General features: G+C 42.9%; 1 protein-coding gene and 1 long non-coding RNA gene across 5 annotated transcripts in view; one reads left to right on the forward strand and one right to left on the reverse strand.

Annotated features, from left to right (window-relative positions):
- Window positions 1-19,040, reverse strand: part of SLC26A6 (solute carrier family 26 member 6) — a 61,864-nt gene that overhangs the window by 37,175 nt on the left and 5,649 nt on the right. For 2 of the 4 annotated variants that reach the window (XM_039345582.1, XM_039345583.1), the window contains exons 1-7: window positions 17,245-17,339; window positions 13,970-14,150; window positions 6,007-6,146; window positions 4,493-4,603; window positions 3,686-3,861; window positions 2,922-3,086; window positions 2,676-2,828 (exon numbers count right to left, since the gene is read on the reverse strand). In XM_039345582.1, the coding sequence (XP_039201516.1) occupies window positions 2,676-2,828; window positions 2,922-3,086; window positions 3,686-3,861; window positions 4,493-4,603; window positions 6,007-6,146; window positions 13,970-14,150; window positions 17,245-17,335 (1,017 nt within the window). In that variant the 5' untranslated portion in view covers window positions 17,336-17,339. Of the gene's footprint in view, window positions 1-2,675; window positions 2,829-2,921; window positions 3,087-3,685; window positions 3,862-4,492; window positions 4,604-6,006; window positions 6,147-13,969; window positions 14,151-17,244; window positions 17,340-19,040 lie in introns of those variants that run through there. The other 2 variants (XM_039345585.1, XM_039345584.1) reach the window with 1 other exon arrangement.
- LOC120308911 lies at window positions 6,099-14,420 on the forward strand. Its single transcript, XR_005556956.1, has 2 exons — window positions 6,099-6,253; window positions 14,023-14,420. It is a non-coding gene; the product is annotated as an uncharacterized LOC120308911 (long non-coding RNA).

The raw sequence follows: 19,040 nt of genomic DNA on the forward strand, positions 1-19,040 counted from the left end.
CACAGATGAAGGAATTTAATAGGTTGCAATGTCTCTAATGGGATGGCCTCCTTCTTATCTGTTGGGCCAGAATTTCCCAAATGTCAGCTAGTATAAAGATCTCTAAAGACCACTAGATTGGGGAAGGTTGATCTAGGTGTTCCTCAGATGCATAATAAGAGCGGAGGAGACTCAGCCATTGCAGCACTCTAGCCCTTTTCTTTTTGATTTCAGAAATGGGACTCTGAAAATGCAGCACCAATGGCTGCTGACCACAGAGGCATTGCAGTTGTGGGAAGAATCCAGAGAAAGAAATATTTTAGGAAATATTAAAAAGGCAGAATATATTTCCCCAAAGGATCTTAAAAGCAGAATATATTTCCCCAAAGGATCTTAAAAGCAGAAACATCCCTCCCCCAAGACTCTCTGCCCCAAACAGAAACCAAGTCTGCAGAAATGCAGATGTGATAATCTTGACAGAAAGATTGGAGCCAGGAAGCTTGGATTAGAAAGACAAAGATCCCTAGAATCAACAATCCCTCACACGAAAAAAATCCAACAATCATCAGCCACAGCCCCAGGGAAGCAGGATATGACCTTTGGGACATAATAGGATTAACCCACCATCATCAGAATACCAGAAAGGAACACTCAGACTCAAGTCAAAGTTCATGCCACAGGAACAACTCCAAACAAAAACTCAAGAAGGTATAAAAACCCACCACTTCCTACTACATGTGGTCAGCTTTCCCAGAGCCATCTTTCTGTCTGGCTCTCCTCTTCAATAAACTGCAACCTTCTTTCTAAAGCAGTCTCCATTTTGCTTATTCTCAGCTTGGATTGGACTCTATTGAAGAATTTTCTTTCAATACAGTGATCTTTCAGTTTACAAAATCTGTCAGCTTAGTTTTTCATTTCGTTTTGTTTTAATCTTGAGTTCTTTTAAAAAGAGTATATAAACTGGTAAATTGTTGTCATGAAAAAAACCCAAATATAATTCTATTTTATTACAATAATAATAACAAATAAAACATCATTGTCACTAACCAATTCATCACCAGTCAATTGCAAAAGGCAGTTTTACTCAGAATACTTTATAAGCTGCGATGATATCTGTAACACCATCAAACATCAACATCTGCCTATCCCACATCCTTGGGAAGGACTCGATAGGTGGACAAAATTACCAAATCCAATCTGAACATCTGGCTGATGATGTGATGAACCATAACAACAATAAAGCAGCAGTATATATAATTTAATAAAAAGTTCATAAGAAAAAGCCATTATGTAACTTAAATCTCACAGAGATTTTTTTAACAGAGGAAATTACCTAAACTAAATAACATTATCCATTAATTAACTGTCAGTCTCTTATTTTTAGCAGCAGACGGTTCAGCAAGATGGCAGCTCACCAAAACCCTTGATCTTTTGATTAAAATCAAGCACAGCTGAATGCTCAGGAATTGAGACCCAGGTTTTCAGAACAAGCTCTCTAAAATCTTTGTTCCCAACTCTTTCAATTTCTCCTGTGTTTGTTTCTTTAAAAAATAAAATCTTCTTTCAATGAAGAGAGTTTATTTCTTCCTAGGAAACAGAATAAAATTCGTATTCCTCTCTGCCACAAAGTAATAGAAGGGATGGAGCTAATTCTAATTCCTTCCTAGAATTGCTTGGAAACAAATTCCTTCCAATGATTGCTCTCTCTTTTTTTTAACTCCAACTAAAAAACCATCCCAGCCATTAACATTTTTCCCAAAGAGAATCTTGAAATCAGGAGGGCTTCTGGATGCTGGCATGGAAATTCATATCTAGAGCAGACATGTGTAAAGTGAGAACCAGGTCCACTTGTGGCTACCGAAAGACTTAACATCATTTTTCAACTGTACTTTTATGTGGCAGTAGGGGATAATTATTAAACACACGGCTAAAGAGTAAAATATTTTCATTCTTCCACTATTGAATATATGTCAATATAGGGCAGTGATGGCGAATCTTTTAGAGACCGAGTGCCCAAACTGCAACCTAACACCCACTTATGCATCTTCGGGTGCCAGGTGGGTGTGGCTCATTGGGTGGGTGTGGCCCATTGGGTGGGCGTGGCTGGGGTGGTAACAGCAGACTGGGTGCGACTAAAAAGTTAAATCAATCAATTCCAATTTTGCAAGATCATTTTTTTTCCCATGAGAAGTTGAAATTGACTGATTGAACCTTTTTTTTTTTTTTTGCACATTGTGGCGGAGGCCTAAAGTGAAAAGGTTTTATCAAAGCCAGCTGAAGGCCTAGGACTGGGGCGACGGCGCACGTGCCCACAGAGAGGGCTCTGAGTGCCGCCTCTGGCACCTGTCATGTTGCACTTGTGAAATGGGTAGCTGTGTAAATCACATTAGACATAACTTTTTAGGCTGGTGGCAGCCAAACTATGGTGCATTTTTCTTACAAAGGATGCTAACATTCACCTTCCGCTGAGTATAATGCCAATAATTTTATTTCTTTCAAGTTTTTGTCTTGTTTTAATAATTAGATTTTTGTGGGGTATTTTGGGGATAATATGCTAGTTTGTTTTTTTCTTGTAATTTTAACAGATTTAAAAGATTATGTCATGACTTCTGCACTACTGGTTATATTGTTGTTCCACTGTCATTTTAGGGGAAAAAAACAAGCCAATATTCTTGGAGCATCATCCAATAAGTTACCGTGAGGAGTTCAGTGGGGATAGGTACTGGAAGCTTCTTATCCAATTTGTCATTGAGTAGCTTAATGAGCAAAAGGGCAACCATGGAGATCAAGGCAGTCATCAAAGTACCAATATGAGTTCCAGGTAATTTTGAGCAAATCTCCACAAAAGTCTGTGGGAAAATAACAAGATAGAGGAAGTTATAATTTGAAGACACAAGAATACTGATGAAAACACAACGTCTGGGTGTTCTACCTGTGCTTACATAGATCAGTGACAACGGTCCAGATTTCTCTTCCAGGCTGATGGCAAAGACGTATTTTAGCTGGGAAACCAGCACATGGACAGCAGCAGCTGTGGTGTAGCCTCGCACCAAGGGCTCCGAAAGATAGGTGGCCACAAATCCAAACTGCAGCAGGCCAAGGGCAACCTAAAAATAGATCATTGGTGAAGTTACACCTGCTGAACCAAAACTCTCCCAGGATTGTCTAGTGCATTTTTCTTAAGTCATCATTAGCCCAGAGAGCTAATGACCTGAAAGCAGAACAAATGCTTAACTATTGCTAAGCAGGAAAGCCCAACTTTCAATAATTTGGAAGCCATTGTGCTCCCTGGGATCAAGCTATTTTTAAAATTCAGTTACAGACTGTTTATTTAGTGGAAAGTACCTACCCAGTCACTCACAATGGGCAATCAGCAGCCCTTAGAACACACACTTATTAACTATGCAGGAGATGGCATTTTTCACTTTTTACTATTCTCTGCATATGCACCCTAATGTTCATTCTTCTCTTTTATTCCTATTGACTTCCTCATTTTTTGTTAATTTGCTCTGCAAATAGCTGCCTTCCAACATATCCACACCACTGTCCACATTAACTACAGCTACCTCATCCTGCCTAATAACAGTAAGACCAACACTTTCAGCCTTGGAACTAAAGCAAATTCAATATTTCTTACTTTCAGATTTTAGATATTGATTCAGCTTACACAACCAGGTTTTTACTGCATGTTTTATCTCCCTCTTACCTGGAACAGACCCATTAAGCAGGTGACTGCAGCTACCAGCTCAACTCGGGCTGCATCCCTCCGGGCCTCATTGACAAATGTTTTATTGGTGCCAATGATCACTTCCAGATATTTTCCATTTGGTTCTAGTGACTCTGTCATACTTCCCAACATCCCAGAAATGACAGCAAATGGACCTGTGGGAAGACATCCAAGGTTTGAGAGAACCTTTTTAATCTCTTCTTCTGATTCAAAGATTTTGGAAAGGATGTCCATTTTCCTAGACCATGTTAATAACCATAATATGATACAACAGGCATATATCCATTGGGCGAATAAATAAATCTGTGCTGCAAAATGTGTTAATAGAGATGTGGTATTCAGTGTTATGTTTAGGTACTGCCAAATTAAGGGGGGGGGGAAACAAAGCACTTTGAAGGTCCTGCTGCTTCATCTTCCTTCTGTGCTATCATTTGTTTCAACCTCCCCTCCCTCCCTTCTTCTTCCTGCTGTTGCTGGCTCTCCTCACTTTCCCTCTACTGCTCTTCTCCTTGAAAAGCTTTTTCTGCTAACTTGGAAAAAGTACTGTGTCAGCCAATTGGAAAATGCATCACATTTAAAAAATGGAGTCTAAAAAGGATGTCTCTGCAGTTACGGTTTCCAGTTGTTTAAATAAGTGCTTTCTTTGATAGTCTTTCCACAAGTCTTTTGGGGGCTTCCCAAAATTATGAATTCTAGTTCTATGATTTGTCACTGGTGGTGCCATTGGTGTTCTGCCTCTAGTAAATGTGATCCCATCAGGCATGTAAATTAGTATTCTCTGCTTACCAACAGAGATGTGTCTGGATGTCCCAAATAAGAAATACAGCAGAACTGGATAGAAGGACGAATACAAACCATGGACTGGAGGCAGCCCTGCTAGGAGTGCATATGCCAAACCTTGGAGAAATAGAAGTGGAAGTTACCACACATGTCATTAACACTTCGTTTCTATTTCATTTATTCTAGTTTTATTCACCCATCAAGCACTTGTGTGGGAAACATTTATGGCCTCCTCCTGTAATTTTCCACCAACTTGCTAATGTGTCTCAAATACTTTGGACAAGACTAGGCAATGCTGCCTTTCCAGATGTTTGAACCACAATTCTCATAAGCCCCAGATCAACACGCCTTACATCTGCATTAAATACATTTTTTGTCAAGGATTTTTCCCTTAAGCAACTCAGTTCCATTCTTTCAAAGCATAATGACGCAAAAACCAAGACAGATTTTCAGTAGGTTTTCCTACAGCGGAAGTGGACATTCTCCCAGGATAATGAGGTACAATTTGATTCTATAACCACCTGGGAAGCTACAGGTGCCCTTACCAGAAGAATAAGGAAGGTTGGGACTTCTAGGTTTATCAGATTCCTAGATCTGATGTGGTTGATTGTAGAAATGAGAACAGAAAGCATCTGGAAAGCAGATTGCTGTCATTTTCATCCTTAAAAAGCCTCTTCCAAATGGCCCAAATCTCAATGTGGAAATTTAGAAGTAATTCAGGTTTTGATAGTAACCATTTAAGTCACTGTGGAGAGAAAGCAAGAGGGCATGATGTGCGAAGGTTTGTGTCCAGAGGCTTCCTACGATTTCTATAAAAACCAAGCTAAGTTCATCCTGCTGAAGTCAATCATATAGTTATTGAATTTTGACAGTGAAATTCGGCAGGGCCAGGCTACAGCTTTCCAACTTCTTTTCTGTGCCTATTTCTACTTAGCATTCATTGATTACTATAGCTTTAGCATCAAAAATTATTTGGGAAAGTCCAGTCCAGGGGAAGAGAATTCATCAGTCAGAGAATTCCAACTGGCAGGATCAAGGAAGAGGGCTTTCTCTGCCACCGCCCCTTCTTTGTGGGACAGCTGGCCACCAAAGGCAAGGAAAGCCCCCAATTTTCTAACCTTTTGCAAAGGGGTCAAAACCTGGCTGTGCAGCCTTGCGTGGGGGACCACACAGCCTTGAGACACTCCCCCCCACTCACCTGTAGTAACAAATGCTAAGCCCCCATCTTGGAATTTTGTAATTTTATAATGGTATTTGTATACTTCTAAACTTTTTAATCTTAAATTATTCTGATCTGAATGTTAATGTTATTGATTATATTGTGCACTGCCCAGAACCTCTCTCTGATAAATAAATAAGCAAAAAGGGGGCAAGTGGTATTTTGAAAAGCAGATGGCAATGACACAGCAAGATTACTTATACAACTCTTGTTCTCTTCTCAAATGTGTGCAGGGCCAATAATTGGTCAGAGGATATTTTACTTTCTCCCAGGACTCACAAGAAGATCTCAGATAACATACCCTGTGGGAGATGCATAATTCCCACACTGAATCCTGACGTGATGTCCCCTAGTAACCATTCTTTGACTGGGTAGCGTGGCAACCAGCTAAGGATGGGCAGGAACCGAAATAGCAAGCTCTTTGCGGTTGATCCTGAGCATCTGGAAAAGAGGTGGACAAAGGCAAGAGGAAAGCAGACTCTTGAACTTACACGGACCTTGAGGGACGTGGAGCAATGAAAGAACTGGGAATCTGTTCATATCATGAGGTAAACTTCTGCATCACTCCCAGGATCTATCATAGATGTACACTCAAGAAGAAAAAACACAATGGCTGTGCCACATTATGCTGCAGTAAAAAGATCAAATTCCAGAGTTGCAAATATTGAAATTCTGGACATTTTGATGGCTAAAAGCAGAGGTGGAGCCGCTCCACCTACTGCTAACTAGTTGTGTGCAACAAATGGCCACAACCTTTCTGCCCCCTTTTTTATTATTTATTAAAAGTGCAACAGAGCATGCAGCTGTTAGGCAAGGTTTTGCTCCAGTGTTTGGCAAAAAATAGTTAGCTACAATACCAAAAATCACATTAAAATGTGGAGAGGGGGGAGGAAAGGAACCGAGCAGTGCTAGTTTTCAGGTGCTGGCCCATATAGACACTTCCACCATTGGCAGCTTCATCTCTTCACATAAAATCCAACATACTTTTCCAGACCTTTTAGGCAGCAATGAGAAGCAATGAAATATCACCAATAAAATGTAAAGAAGTACATGAAGAAAGTCAAGAAATGTCTACCTCAAGTCCTTTCAAGGCTACTTTCTTTTGTGGAATACCGGAAGGTTCCTTTGAGAGAGACACAAAACTGCAGTGATGGTTGAGGCAAAACAGGCCAAAATATCTTATTTAATGTAGAGGGAGAAAGCAGTTACTACATACCCTTAATTTACTGATTAATATGAGTTGGATATGGGGACAAGGGAACCATGTTATCTAATTTAGACGGATGGGGGGGGGAAGCTTTCGAATCTGGCTATAACTGCAAAAAAGAAGTTTGAAGTTGCTTCTTTAAGTAGTTTTTTTCTTTCTATTGTTTTAAAACAACTTTTTCTTTTTCTTTCTTTTTTCTACAGTATATTGTTTCTGTTGTGTCCTGAGCCTGCAAAAGCAGGCTCGGGACATTGCATTGGTCCTGGGCATTCCAAAAGCTGTCCAGGACCAGACAGAGCGGCGCCAGCCTTGTGTGCATGCGCAAGGCGCAAAAACGCTCTGTTCCTATTGGTTGACACTGTCTGGGCTTCTGGCCATATAAAAAGGCCTGCGTGCCTTTTGCGTTTGCTTGGTTGTTTTTAGAGGGAGAATAAAGTATTTGTTCATCATTGCCATGTGTCTTCATCATTCGCATGCGAACGAAGTATACAACACTGGCGACGAAGGTGGGATCCTTTGCAAGCTGAAACAAAAGATTTAAAGACTTACCCAGGAAGTCCTGAAGAGGGGAAGACGGCGTCTAAATCAGCCTCCCAGCCTGCCAGTACAGCATTGCTGGAGGGTGAGCTCGGCTAAAGGACCCTTTCCCCAAACAGCAGCTTGCACAGGAAGCGATTGGTGAAAATCGCAAAGTTTATGATATCTAAGATTAGCCGCTTGTCTGATTTCGATGTCTCACACCCAGAGAGATGGAATTCCTACGTAGCACGGGTGGAGAACTACTTCAGAGCAAATCAGATAAGAGAAGGTGGCCTGAAGGCAGCAACTCTTTTGTGTGCTTGTGGACAAGAAGCTTTTGACGTCGCAGAGAATCTGGTGGCCCCTGCACCTCTGGAGTCAGTAACATATACTGACTTGAAGAAAATGTTGAAGGAACACTTCCAGCCAAAGTTATCTGTCATTGCTTGGAGACACGCATTCGAGCAGAGAGACCAGAGGCTGGGTGAATCTGCTGCGGACTTTATTGCGGCCTTAAGGCAAGCAGCCAAGCCTTGTGAGTTCAAGGATCTGGAAGAGAGGCTGAGAGATCGCTTTGTATGCAGTTTGAGGAGTAGAGACTTACAACAGAAGATTTTTGCAAGAGAAGATGTTTTCCTCCAAGATGCGCTATGAGAGGTGGCAGCTGAGGAAGCAGCAGGCGGGGCTGTGAAGGCCTTACGGCTCACCAGGAACCCTCCAGACACAGCTACCATCCATCAAGAGGACACTCGAGAAGGATCGGAAGCGGATCCTGAAGAGGAGGTGGACAGACTTCATCAGCCAGCTGAAAGGAGGCAGAAGGGACATCCAGACAAGGCCCCAGCATCTCTTCAATGCTTCGGATGCAGAGGACACCACAAGCAAGCTGACTGCAGGTTCCGCTTCACCATTTGCAGGGCGTGTGGCAGACAAGGCCACATCGCATCCGTCTGTTTGGGTCACCAGAAGGTACAACAGCGAGAAGAATTGCGTCTGAAAGGTACCAGGGTCTCCAACCAACATAGGGTGGGTTTCTGTGCATCACGCAGGAGTATTCTGAGGACAGGGAGACACAAGCCCCTTAAGAAGAAACTTTCCATTAACGTAAGGTTGCAAGGGGTTCCCTTATCAATGGAGTTGGACACTGGGTCCGCTCTCTCAATTATTTCAATTAACACATTCAAAAGGATATGTAGCAGCAGTGGCCGAGTTAAACTCAGGCCATCAAATTTAATATTCACTGATTTTCAGAATTCTGTGGTGTGTGTTAAGGGGGAGGCCACCCTTAGAGTACAGCATAAGGATTTTGAAGGTCCCCTAGATGTGGTGGTAGTTGTGGGTGAACGTACGAGTCTTATTGGACTCGATTGGTTCGAGGCTTTGGGAATCCAGGTAACTGGCTGCACCATTTGCAAACATTGAGCCTTGCAGAAGTCTGCAAGGAGTTTGCAGATGTGTTTAGTTCAGAGCTAGGATCCTACAAGGGGCCCCCCACTGCGCTATGGTTAGACCCAACTATCACACCCATCAGGGTCAAGTCTAGGAGGGTACCTTTTGCCCTCAAAGGTAAAATAGATGCTGAGCTGGACAAATTGCTCCAGCAAGGCATTTTAGAACCTGTGGATTCTAGTCCATGGGAAACCCCCATAGTAACACCTAAAGGCTAATGGGGAAATGAGTATATGTGCAGACTACAAGTGTACACTGAATAAGGCGTTGCAACAGCATGCTTATCCAGTCCCTGTTGTAAGCCACATCCTGGCCTCCCTCAAGGGAGGGCGCATTTTTGCGAAGCTGGACCTGGCACAGGCTTATCAACAGCTACCTGTTGATGAGGCATCTGCAGAGGCCCAGACGATTGTAACTCACAGAGGAGACTTCAAGGTCAAAAGACTGCAATTTGGGGTGAATATTCCAAAGTGTCATGGAGAGCACACTTCGAGGTATTCCTGGGGTCTGTCCCTACTTTGATGACGTCCTCATCGCTGGGGAGTCATCTCAAAGTTTAGCAGAAAGGTTAAGGGCTGTCTTGATTCGTTTTCGAAAAGCAGGCCTTAAGCTGAAGCAGGATAAATGCAAGATAGGATTCACTTCCACTGACTTCTTAGGTTTCAGGATTGATGCCCAAGGCATTCACCCTGCTGAAGCTAAACTACAAGCTATTCAACAGGCCCCAAGCCCCAAGTCCAAGAGTGAGCTGCAAGCCTTCTTGGGGCTCTTAAATTTTTTACCATGCATTTCTTCCACATAAGGCTGCAGAGCCATTACATAGGCTCTTAGACAAGCAGGCTCCATGGCAGTGGACTAAAGTCCATGACAGGAGTTTCAATGAGGTTAAGGCCTTGCTCACTTCAAATGCTGTTTTAGCACATTTCAATGAGCAATTGCCTGTATGCATCGCATGCGATGCATCTCCTTATGGGGTGGGAGCTGTACTTAGCCATCTGAAGGCTGATGGGACACAAGTCCCTGTGCCCTATTACTCAAGGACTCTGTCATCTGCAGAGCGGAATTACGCTCAGATTGACAGAGAAGCCTTGGCCATAGTGGCTGGCATAAAGAAATTCCATGATTTCTTATATGGCCGCCACTTCACGGTCTATACAGACCATAAGCCTCTGCTGGGTTTGTTTACCACCAAGAAACAGACACTGCAGATCATTTCTCCTCGTATGCTGAGATGGTCCATTTTCCTGTCAGCATATGACTACACTCTAGTTCACAAACATGGAAAAGAAATGGGCCATGCAGATGGCCTAAACAGATTACCTTTAAAACAGGTAGAAGCAGACCCTGCTCCTGCCATCAATATTCTCTCCATTCAGGAGTTGCCTGAATCTCCCCTCAATGCTAGGGACGTGGCTGCAGAAACTGCCACTGATCACACGCTTACACACGTGCTGACATGGGTGTTATCAGGATGGCCTGACAAGTGCCCAGATACTGAGTTCCAAAGCTTCTGGCACAAAAAGCATGAGTTTTCCACTTTCAAGGGTTGCCTGTTATGGGGTAGCAGGGTAGTTATCCCAGCCTCATTGAGGTCTAGAATCTTGATGTCTCTGCATGAGGGACATTCTGGAATTGTCAGGATGAAAGCGCTTGCGCACAGCCATCTTTGATGGGCTGGGCTTGATAAAGCTCTCGAGGCTCAGGTGCACAGGTGCCAGCTGTGCCAACAGTCACGGCTTGAAATGCTTCAGGCCCCAGTACATAGGTGGGAGGAAACTCAAACCCCATGGTCTAGGGTGCATATAAATTACGCTGGGCCCTTTCAGGGGCAATTCTTCCTGGTTGTTGTTGATAGCCATTCCAAGTGGCTAGAGGTTGTTCCTGTTTCCTCCACTACTACTGCCAGGACCATCCAGGTGTTGAGAGGAATTTTTGCATCACACGGACTTCAAGATGTCCTGGTTTCTGATAATGGCTCTCAATTTACATCTTTTGAGTTCCAGGCTTTCCTTCAGGCCAACCTGATCCGGCAGGCAACGTTGGCTCCCTTCCATCCATCTTCCAATGGCTTGGCAGAGAGAATGATGCACACCACCAAAGATGCTCTCAAGAAATTGACTTACGGTAACAGGCATCACAGGTTAGCAGATTTCCTTCTTGCACACCACACCACACCATGCACAGCCACAGGGAAGAGCCCTGCTGAACTCTGCTGGGGTCGCCGCCTCATCACTAAACTGGACAGGCTGCACCCTGACCGAATGGATTCACAGGTGTCCCAACCGCAGGCACCTAGGAGACTCCCGGTGGGCGATCTGGTTTGGGCAAGAAACTATGGGCCTGGACATCTCTGGGTCATAGCTGTGGTCTGCAAAGTCTCTTGGCCGTTGTTATACGAAGTTGCCTTGGGTGACGGCCCATTTTTCGCAGACACATAGACCAACTGTGTTGGAGACTGGACTGCCACCCTTCTCTCCTGGCTCTGCTCTGTGGGGGGAGGAGGACCATAATATGCATTCTGAGTCACAGGTTCCCAGGCCTAACAGGCCCTCACTAGCTGCTGCTGAGGCTGTTTGGGATTCATCTCAAGGTTCCACAAGTGCTCCAAAGAGGAATTCACTGGATAGGGGGTCATCCCACACATCCACAATTATTCCAGACAGGGAGTCACACTGGGGGTATCCACAATACTCAAATATGACAGATAGTGCTTCAGACAGGGTGACTGACCGGGGGTATCCACATAAATCACAAACAGCAAGAGAAAAGGAATTCCATCAAGGGCGCTTGCATAATTCATCAATTGCTCCCAAGAGGAAGTCACCAGTAAAGGGGGTTGCCATGGAGGCGGCTCCTGACTCTGGCACCTCTGGCATGTGCTTAGGGACTACTGGGGCACTTCCGCTACCCAGACCTCTCCATATGCTGGCCTTGGGATTGAGGGACAGTGTTCCCAAGAGGGGTCCATTGTGGACTCGGGGACTTCCACCCCTCCAAGGTATTCTGGGTTGGACTCAGAGAGTCCAGCCAGTCAGCAGCTGGGTGGGTCAACCGGGTACTTGGGGCAGCAAAGTCCTGGCCTACCTAGCCTGGTAGGTGAGCAGGTAGGCTAGGCACCCTCACCAGGGTCACCTGGATATTTAGGGCAGCAACATCCTGACCTGCCTAGCCTGTTAGGCGAGCAGGTGGCCAGGCAATCTCTCTGGGCCTTAGAAGGTCGCAGCGGGCCAAGTGCCCACCCAAACATCTGAGAGACTTTGTGAGGTTGCTGTCAAATCCTGAGGGACCTTCTTATGAGGCCCTAAATGAAGGGAGTAATTCGGGGTTAGATTATTTTGCATTATTTTGATTTCGGATACATTTATTTGTGTTAATAAAGATTGAAGGGGTGCCTGTGCGCAGACTCGTGTATTTCACATTTTTTGCATTTGAATAATGCAACTGTATTTGGCCTTTCCCAGTGCACGATGTACCTGTGTATATGCAAAGTATGTTCCATCTAGGGGGGAGGGTGTTGTGTCCTGAGCCTGCAAAAGCAGGCTCAGGACGTTGTATTGGTCCCGGGCATTCCAAAAGCTGCCCGGGACCAGACAGAGTGGCGCCAGCCTTGTGCGCATGCGCAAGGCGAGAAAATGCTCTGTTCCTATTGGTTGACACTGTCCGGGCTTCTGGCCATATAAAAAGGTCTGCGTGCCTTTTGCATTTGCTTGGTTGTTGTAGAGAGAGAATAAAGTGTTTGTTCATCATCACCATGTGTCTTCATCATTTGTACGCGAACGAAATATTTAACAGTTTCAGATTTATTTTTTAACTTTGTAAAACAAATTGTATATTGTTTTACATATATACAATTGTATATATTTGTGGGTGCATATACATACATACACACACACACACACGCATATGCATGTATATATAATGTATGAGAAAAATCTGACAAGTTTGAATGTTTGCAGGCAGAAGAAGCCTTGCAAGACAGCACTAAACATCTTCTATAGATCCAAAATCCCATCTCACTTCCTCTTATATACAAGCTCTCTAAATATTTGGATGTGCCATGCGATTCTTTTTCTGAGGCACACTCTCTAGGGAGGACAGCCTGGAGCCTAATGTTGCAGCATGAAATACCATATTGGAATTTTCTGTTCTCAATCAGTCAACAATACCCTCTTCCATGATACTTACACTTCTCTCTCAATTCAGTTTTTTGTTTTCTCTACTCCATGGTCAAGCCACGTATTACAGAAATAGTTTCTGTTTGTATGAACTGCAAGGTTTCCCCAAATTAGGGAGGTCTTGAGAATTGGTGGGATTTTTTGGATCATCTAAGTCAGGGGTAGGCAACCTTGGCTCTTTTATGACTCGTGGACTTCAACTCCCAGAATTCCTGGTTGCCTATCCCTGACCTATGTAATAGCACAAACATCTAAACATAAAAGAGAGACCAAAGAGTTTCATGAAGGAGAAACCATTTATATGCTGTAGCATTGGCATATTGTTCTTTTGTTCACTCAGAGTTGAGGGCAACGTGTCTTCTTAGTCCTGAGGGTGGAAATACAGGTAGTCCTTCACTTACCACTATAAATGAGCCCAACATTTCTGTGGCTAAGCAAAACACTTGTTAAGTGAATTTGCCCTATTTGCCACCCTTACTGTCACAGTTGTTAAATGAATCACTGCAGTTGTTAAGTTAGTAACACAGTTGTTAAGTGAATCTGGCTTCCCCATTGACTTGGCTTATCAGAGGGTCGCAAAAGCACATGACTCCAGGATACTGCAGCCGTCATAAATATGAGTCAGTTGCCAAGCGTCCAAATTTTTATGACATGACTACAATGGTCATAAGTGTGAAAAACAGTCATAAGTCACTTTTCTCAGTGCCTTTGTAACTTTGAACAGTCACTACATGAACTGTGGTAAATCGAGGACCGTCTGCATTCTGTCATCATTTCCTTCCAAGCATCTGTCATTCGGAAGCAACAGCTTACTTTCCCCATGTTTCCCAAGGCCTTTTCTCATTCATCTTTTCCTAATCTAAAACATGCTCCCTGATTCTTCGTGCCGCTAGTAAGGATTAGCAATACTTTACCTTATTTTCTTGATCTTGGTGGAAAGTGACCCTCGTGGAATCTGTTTTCTCAGGCCGATCTTCTCCAGCTCAGATTCACTCAGTGTTTCACCTGCACTTTCTGCCCTGGAGTGACCTGGCTCTCCATTTGCCTCCATGACCGCCACAGTGATCCCACCTGCTTTGTGATTCAGACTTGGGGCTAGGAAGAGAAGAAGAAGCGCCATCGATGCTAATGTTCCAGAGGTGAAACGACTAAGGTCTGGTTGGCCCCCAACTCTGTGGGTTCTCAGAAAGCCCTAAAAACTTGGAAGTTGAAAGTTTGTGGAGGCTGTGAGATGGACATTAATTCAATGATGACTGGAATTGCTTACTGTAGCCATGTATGTTTGTGTGTGCTTACAGAGCCGCATGTTTTAACAAAGCCGTGTGTTTTTAACACAGAATAAAAATGTGATTTTTTAAAACAAAATTGGATACTTTTTGTTCTGAGTTCTTAAATTTTATCTTAGACAACCAGAGTTTGCATTACAATATAAATTAATCAAATGAATAAAATGCATAATAAAAATGTTCTGCCAATTAAAAAAAAAATTCAACCAGGGTCCTTGAGTTCTATCTTGCATTTTTTAAATAAAGGGCTCATTAAAAAAATAGAGCCCAACGTTTTAAAATTCTAAGGTATGTTTTAAAGCCACTGGTAGATATCCAAGTAGTTATCTAAATGAAATGGTTTCTGAGGAGAAAGGTTTTTAAAAAGAAAGAAGACAGAGGGCTAACTTGCAGCTTGGCCCATTGCCAGTAGAAACCAGTTATATCTCCCTAAGTCATCATTCTCCCGTCTCCAGCTCAGTGTAAATGCCCCTGCCTTGTGTTTTTCAGCTCTGATTCAAAACTGGCCTTGGTTGACCCCAGCTGCCTCAAACCCTTCAGAGAAAAGAGTCTTTGTTCCATTCTACTGACAGCTTCACCTCCAACTGGCTGCAGTGCTTGGCACACCCCACCTCCTGTTCTCTGAGCGGTCACTGCAACCTTTTCCTCACCCAATGGGCACCCTTTGTGTTTCTGCTAGCTTGGATGAGGCATGTTCACCTTGCCTTTCAACCCCCCCTATACTTCCATGTCCTTTATTTTATTATTTTACAAAAATATGATCTGTAAATTGGAACTTAGAGACATTGCAACTTTTGTTCCTATAAAGCTTAACTATCAATTCCTTTATGCCACAGAGTTCTCTTGAACCTACAGAGGGTCATAAAAAGGAAAGTATAATCTGTTATCCCATTTTTAATATTTTTATAAATCACTCAAAACAGCAAATATACATAATGCTCTTTCTTCCTCTGATTTCGCCCACAACAACCCTAGTATTCTGTTTTGATCATTGTAGCATCAGAACAACAATGCTGTGATAAAGTGGGGGGGGGAGAAACTGTAAGGGTCTGTTTTACTGTCAGGTAATGCAGCAAGGAGCTGTGATAACATCTTTGTGTGCAAGCATCTGGGAAAGCAAAGAAAAGGTGCATGGACTAATAAGAAGGGCACTGTAGGCCAGTCCAAACAGGAACTAGTCAATGTGGCTTGCCTTCCCTACATGGGCTGGGAAAGGCAAGGAGCAGAGAAATGAGCAATCAGATCTTGCAGTACCCATGATCAGGACTGAGCTCAATCTGGCCCAACTCACTGTAACCCAGGTTGGAATTTCTGAAGTTGACCTAAGAAACAACTGGAAGCAGCAAGGGAGGCAAGTAGCTTGTCTTGCGATGCAGAATTTTCCAGAGCAGCCACTTTGAGCCAGTCTTCCTCCCTCTCTTCCTGTTGCTTCATATTTAAAGGAGGAAGGAAGGAAGGAAGGAAGGAAGGAAGGAAGGAAGGAGGAGGAGGAGGAGGAGGAGGAGGAGGAGAAGAAGACGACTTCAAAATAAACACATGTCACAGCAACTAGCATGCATATAAGAGATTTCATCTGCAGTGAAGAATAGAATACAGGCATTTCTCCCTGTAACAAATAATTTTGAGTACTACATTACTCCACACTTGGGAGCATAAAACTTGTTTTAAAATAGAAGATTGGGAAAGAAAAAGTGTCTATTTCAATCAGGTTGGGTACTATTTATAGCAGAAATAATTCTCAGGTGTACCTTACAACAGATGATTGCAGAGGAATACTCATGCATTTATCTGGTAGCATGTGGACTAGAATATTCTGATTTACTAATAAACTCACTAGCTGAAGATATTTTTGGTTGAATAAAAGATGATACATACTGTAATTTACCTAACAATCGTTTTACACCAGGATGTCTTATTAATGGTTGAGATGAAGACCCACCACCATCAACACCACCCACCATATGGCAGCCCAGATGTATTGGAAGAGGTTTCTTTTGGTGCTCAGAGCTAGAGCTTGGCTTGGTTTGGAGAGAGGGAGGTAGAACAGGCTAGTTTCTGGAAACTAAATGCCATCCAAAGGAAGATTAAGGCCTGGCAGAAAGGACAAATGACTATATGCATAGACTCTGGGCTCTCAGGCATTGTGGTTTTCAAAATTTCCCTGAGCATTTCAGGACCAAGGAATTACAAAAAAGAAGTACGATCGGCAGGCAAAATAATTCTTCTAACAGTTCTTAATGCCATGAGCATCTGCTCCCGGGGTGGTGCTGGTGCTGGTGGTAGTGATGGAACCTGATAGTGGGGGGGGGTCAGAGTAGGCAAGGGAAGGCATTTTATTTTCTTCTGCTCTGCCAAAGACCCGAGGGAACAGCTCTCTTTTGAAATAAAGAGTTTGGTTTGGAGAGACATTTTTCACTCACAGAAAACGTACAGAATTCTACCGGAAGCAAATATCACCTTTGGAAGGGAGATTTTCCTCTGCCAAAAGCAAAGAAAGAACTGTATCATTGGATCCTAAGAGGTGTCCCAGTTAATGTTCTGATCTCTTTAATTATTACCTTCCAGGCTGGGATGCATTAGATATGCATTCTTGCAAATACACAGAGTTTGACCAGAATCAGGAACCAGAAGGGAGCAATCAATATGATTAAACACCACAGAACTCAGGGGAGAAAAATCATTTTGAATATTAAGAGAGGCAAAATATCTCCCTTTGAAAGTGCAACCATAAGGCAAAAAACCTCCCCAAAAGAACATCCTTGCCATAATTCTGCTAGTGCATAGGAACTTTACTATATTCCCTCTGGGCAACTTAAACATTTTGATTATGCTTGTGAACATGTCAAAACCTAATTGAGAAAGCCATCCTATAGAGTCATTTCACCTGACCCATTTCACCTTACCTATGAGGAAGTCATAGCATCTGGGTCTTGTTTCCTTTAAGAGCTGTTTCTGCCACCTATTTTCTCCTGTACCCCAAGAGGTTTGCTGCATTGAGACGCTGCCTTATCCCAGGGCCAGTCTTAAGTAAGTTTTCATAGTCGTTCTAATTGGCTTTTATGTTTTGGGTGGAGAAGTCACCATCTCCTGGATTGCATCAGGAAATGAGAGTTCCAGAGTTACATGATAAGATTAAACTTCCCAGCTCAGTCCTCTCTATGCAAGCTGGAGATTCTAGGTCCTAGAATCTAGGACATGATGAAGGACATTTGGGAGATGAGTGGGTCAATTGCTCACCCATGTTTTCAGACTCTTTGCAGCCTAACCTCTGTTGCCTTCACAAGCAGCATGAATCATCATAGTAGGCATCAGTAAAAATGTTAAAAGGAATAGAACAGGGGTCTTCAAACTTGGCCCTTTTATGACTTGTGGACTTCAACTCCCAGAATTCCTCAGCCAGCGTGCCTGGCTGAGGAATTCTGGGAGTTGAAGTCCACAAGTCATAAAAGGGCCAAGTTTGAAGACCCCTGGAATAGAAGATGGTTTGATGAAGAGATTTTCCTCTCCGTTCCTTTTTCCTTTTTCTCATAATTATCAGTCAAGAATAGACAAATCTGCTTCCAGTCCTTGTTCTTTTTTTCCCAGAGGAGAAGAAAAAAGAATTTTATTCTTTCTCACTAAAATACCTTCAGTTATTGTCTAATCATGGATGGCTTTTAATTCTGTTAAATATGAATGCAAATCAACAAACACCCTTCCTGTAAAGGTATGCAGTTGCATTGACAAAAATGCAGGTCTTTACATGTTGTCAGAAGCACCATCACACTCCAGCTACTCTTTATCAGGTTAATCTTGGGGCTTTACAGAGGTTATCCTTATTACAAAAAGTGGGAAATGCATTATCTCTTGCTGCTTTGTTGACTCCAATAGTTGACTCGATAAGGCTGTTACCCATCCTGTACTTGTCTCTGTCATGGTCAACACTCCGGTGTTTGCTTTTTGCGTCACATAGAAATGACCAAATTTAGTTCTGCTCTAAGACCCTTCACAGGTGTACATGCTGGGACTATGTTATCTGAGGGTACATACTGTCCAGACCCCTCGGGATTGTCCCTGTTCTGGTTTCTACTGATTCTTTCTACCTAATACAAGAGCTGGAATTAGATCCAGTTTTCTTAATGTAAGATTTCCCATTGATCTATCTCTTGTTTCCACTCACCAAAACATCCATATATTTCACTAAGGCAGGGATAGGCAACCTTGGCTCTTTTATGACTCATGGACTTGCTTGGCTGGCTCAGGAATTCTGGTAGTTGACGTCCATGACTCCTAAAAGAGCCAAGGTTGCCTACCCCTGCACTAAGGGATAGGATTTTGACTGGACACAATGTCCACTTTAAAAACTGGGTTTATGTTTGAAAAATGGAAGCCCACAATTATTTTCTTACTTCAATCCTGGAAGTCAAATATTCCTGACACTTTTTTATTTGAGCAGATTGAATTTTCATGTTCACAGACTTTCCTCTAAAACTGTAATCTGATAGAGATAGGGCTCACACATCAGCCATATGTAATCTTGTTTTAAACATTCATTTTCAGATTATTCTTAATCAATTGATTGAAAAAGGGTTTGGCAACTTGAATATTATTTTGCAAACCTTTCTAACTCTTAAATATGCCTTAGTTTTGCCTTAATCGGGATATCGTAATATTTTAATTCTCATGGCCAATAATTCTTTTTCCTCTTTCCTCATGCTAT

Source organism: Crotalus tigris, unplaced genomic scaffold (assembly GCF_016545835.1).
Source record: "Crotalus tigris isolate CLP2741 ecotype Arizona unplaced genomic scaffold, ASM1654583v1 scf7180000017964.494433, whole genome shotgun sequence".
In the NCBI taxonomy this organism is placed as follows: domain Eukaryota; kingdom Metazoa; phylum Chordata; class Lepidosauria; order Squamata; family Viperidae; genus Crotalus; species Crotalus tigris.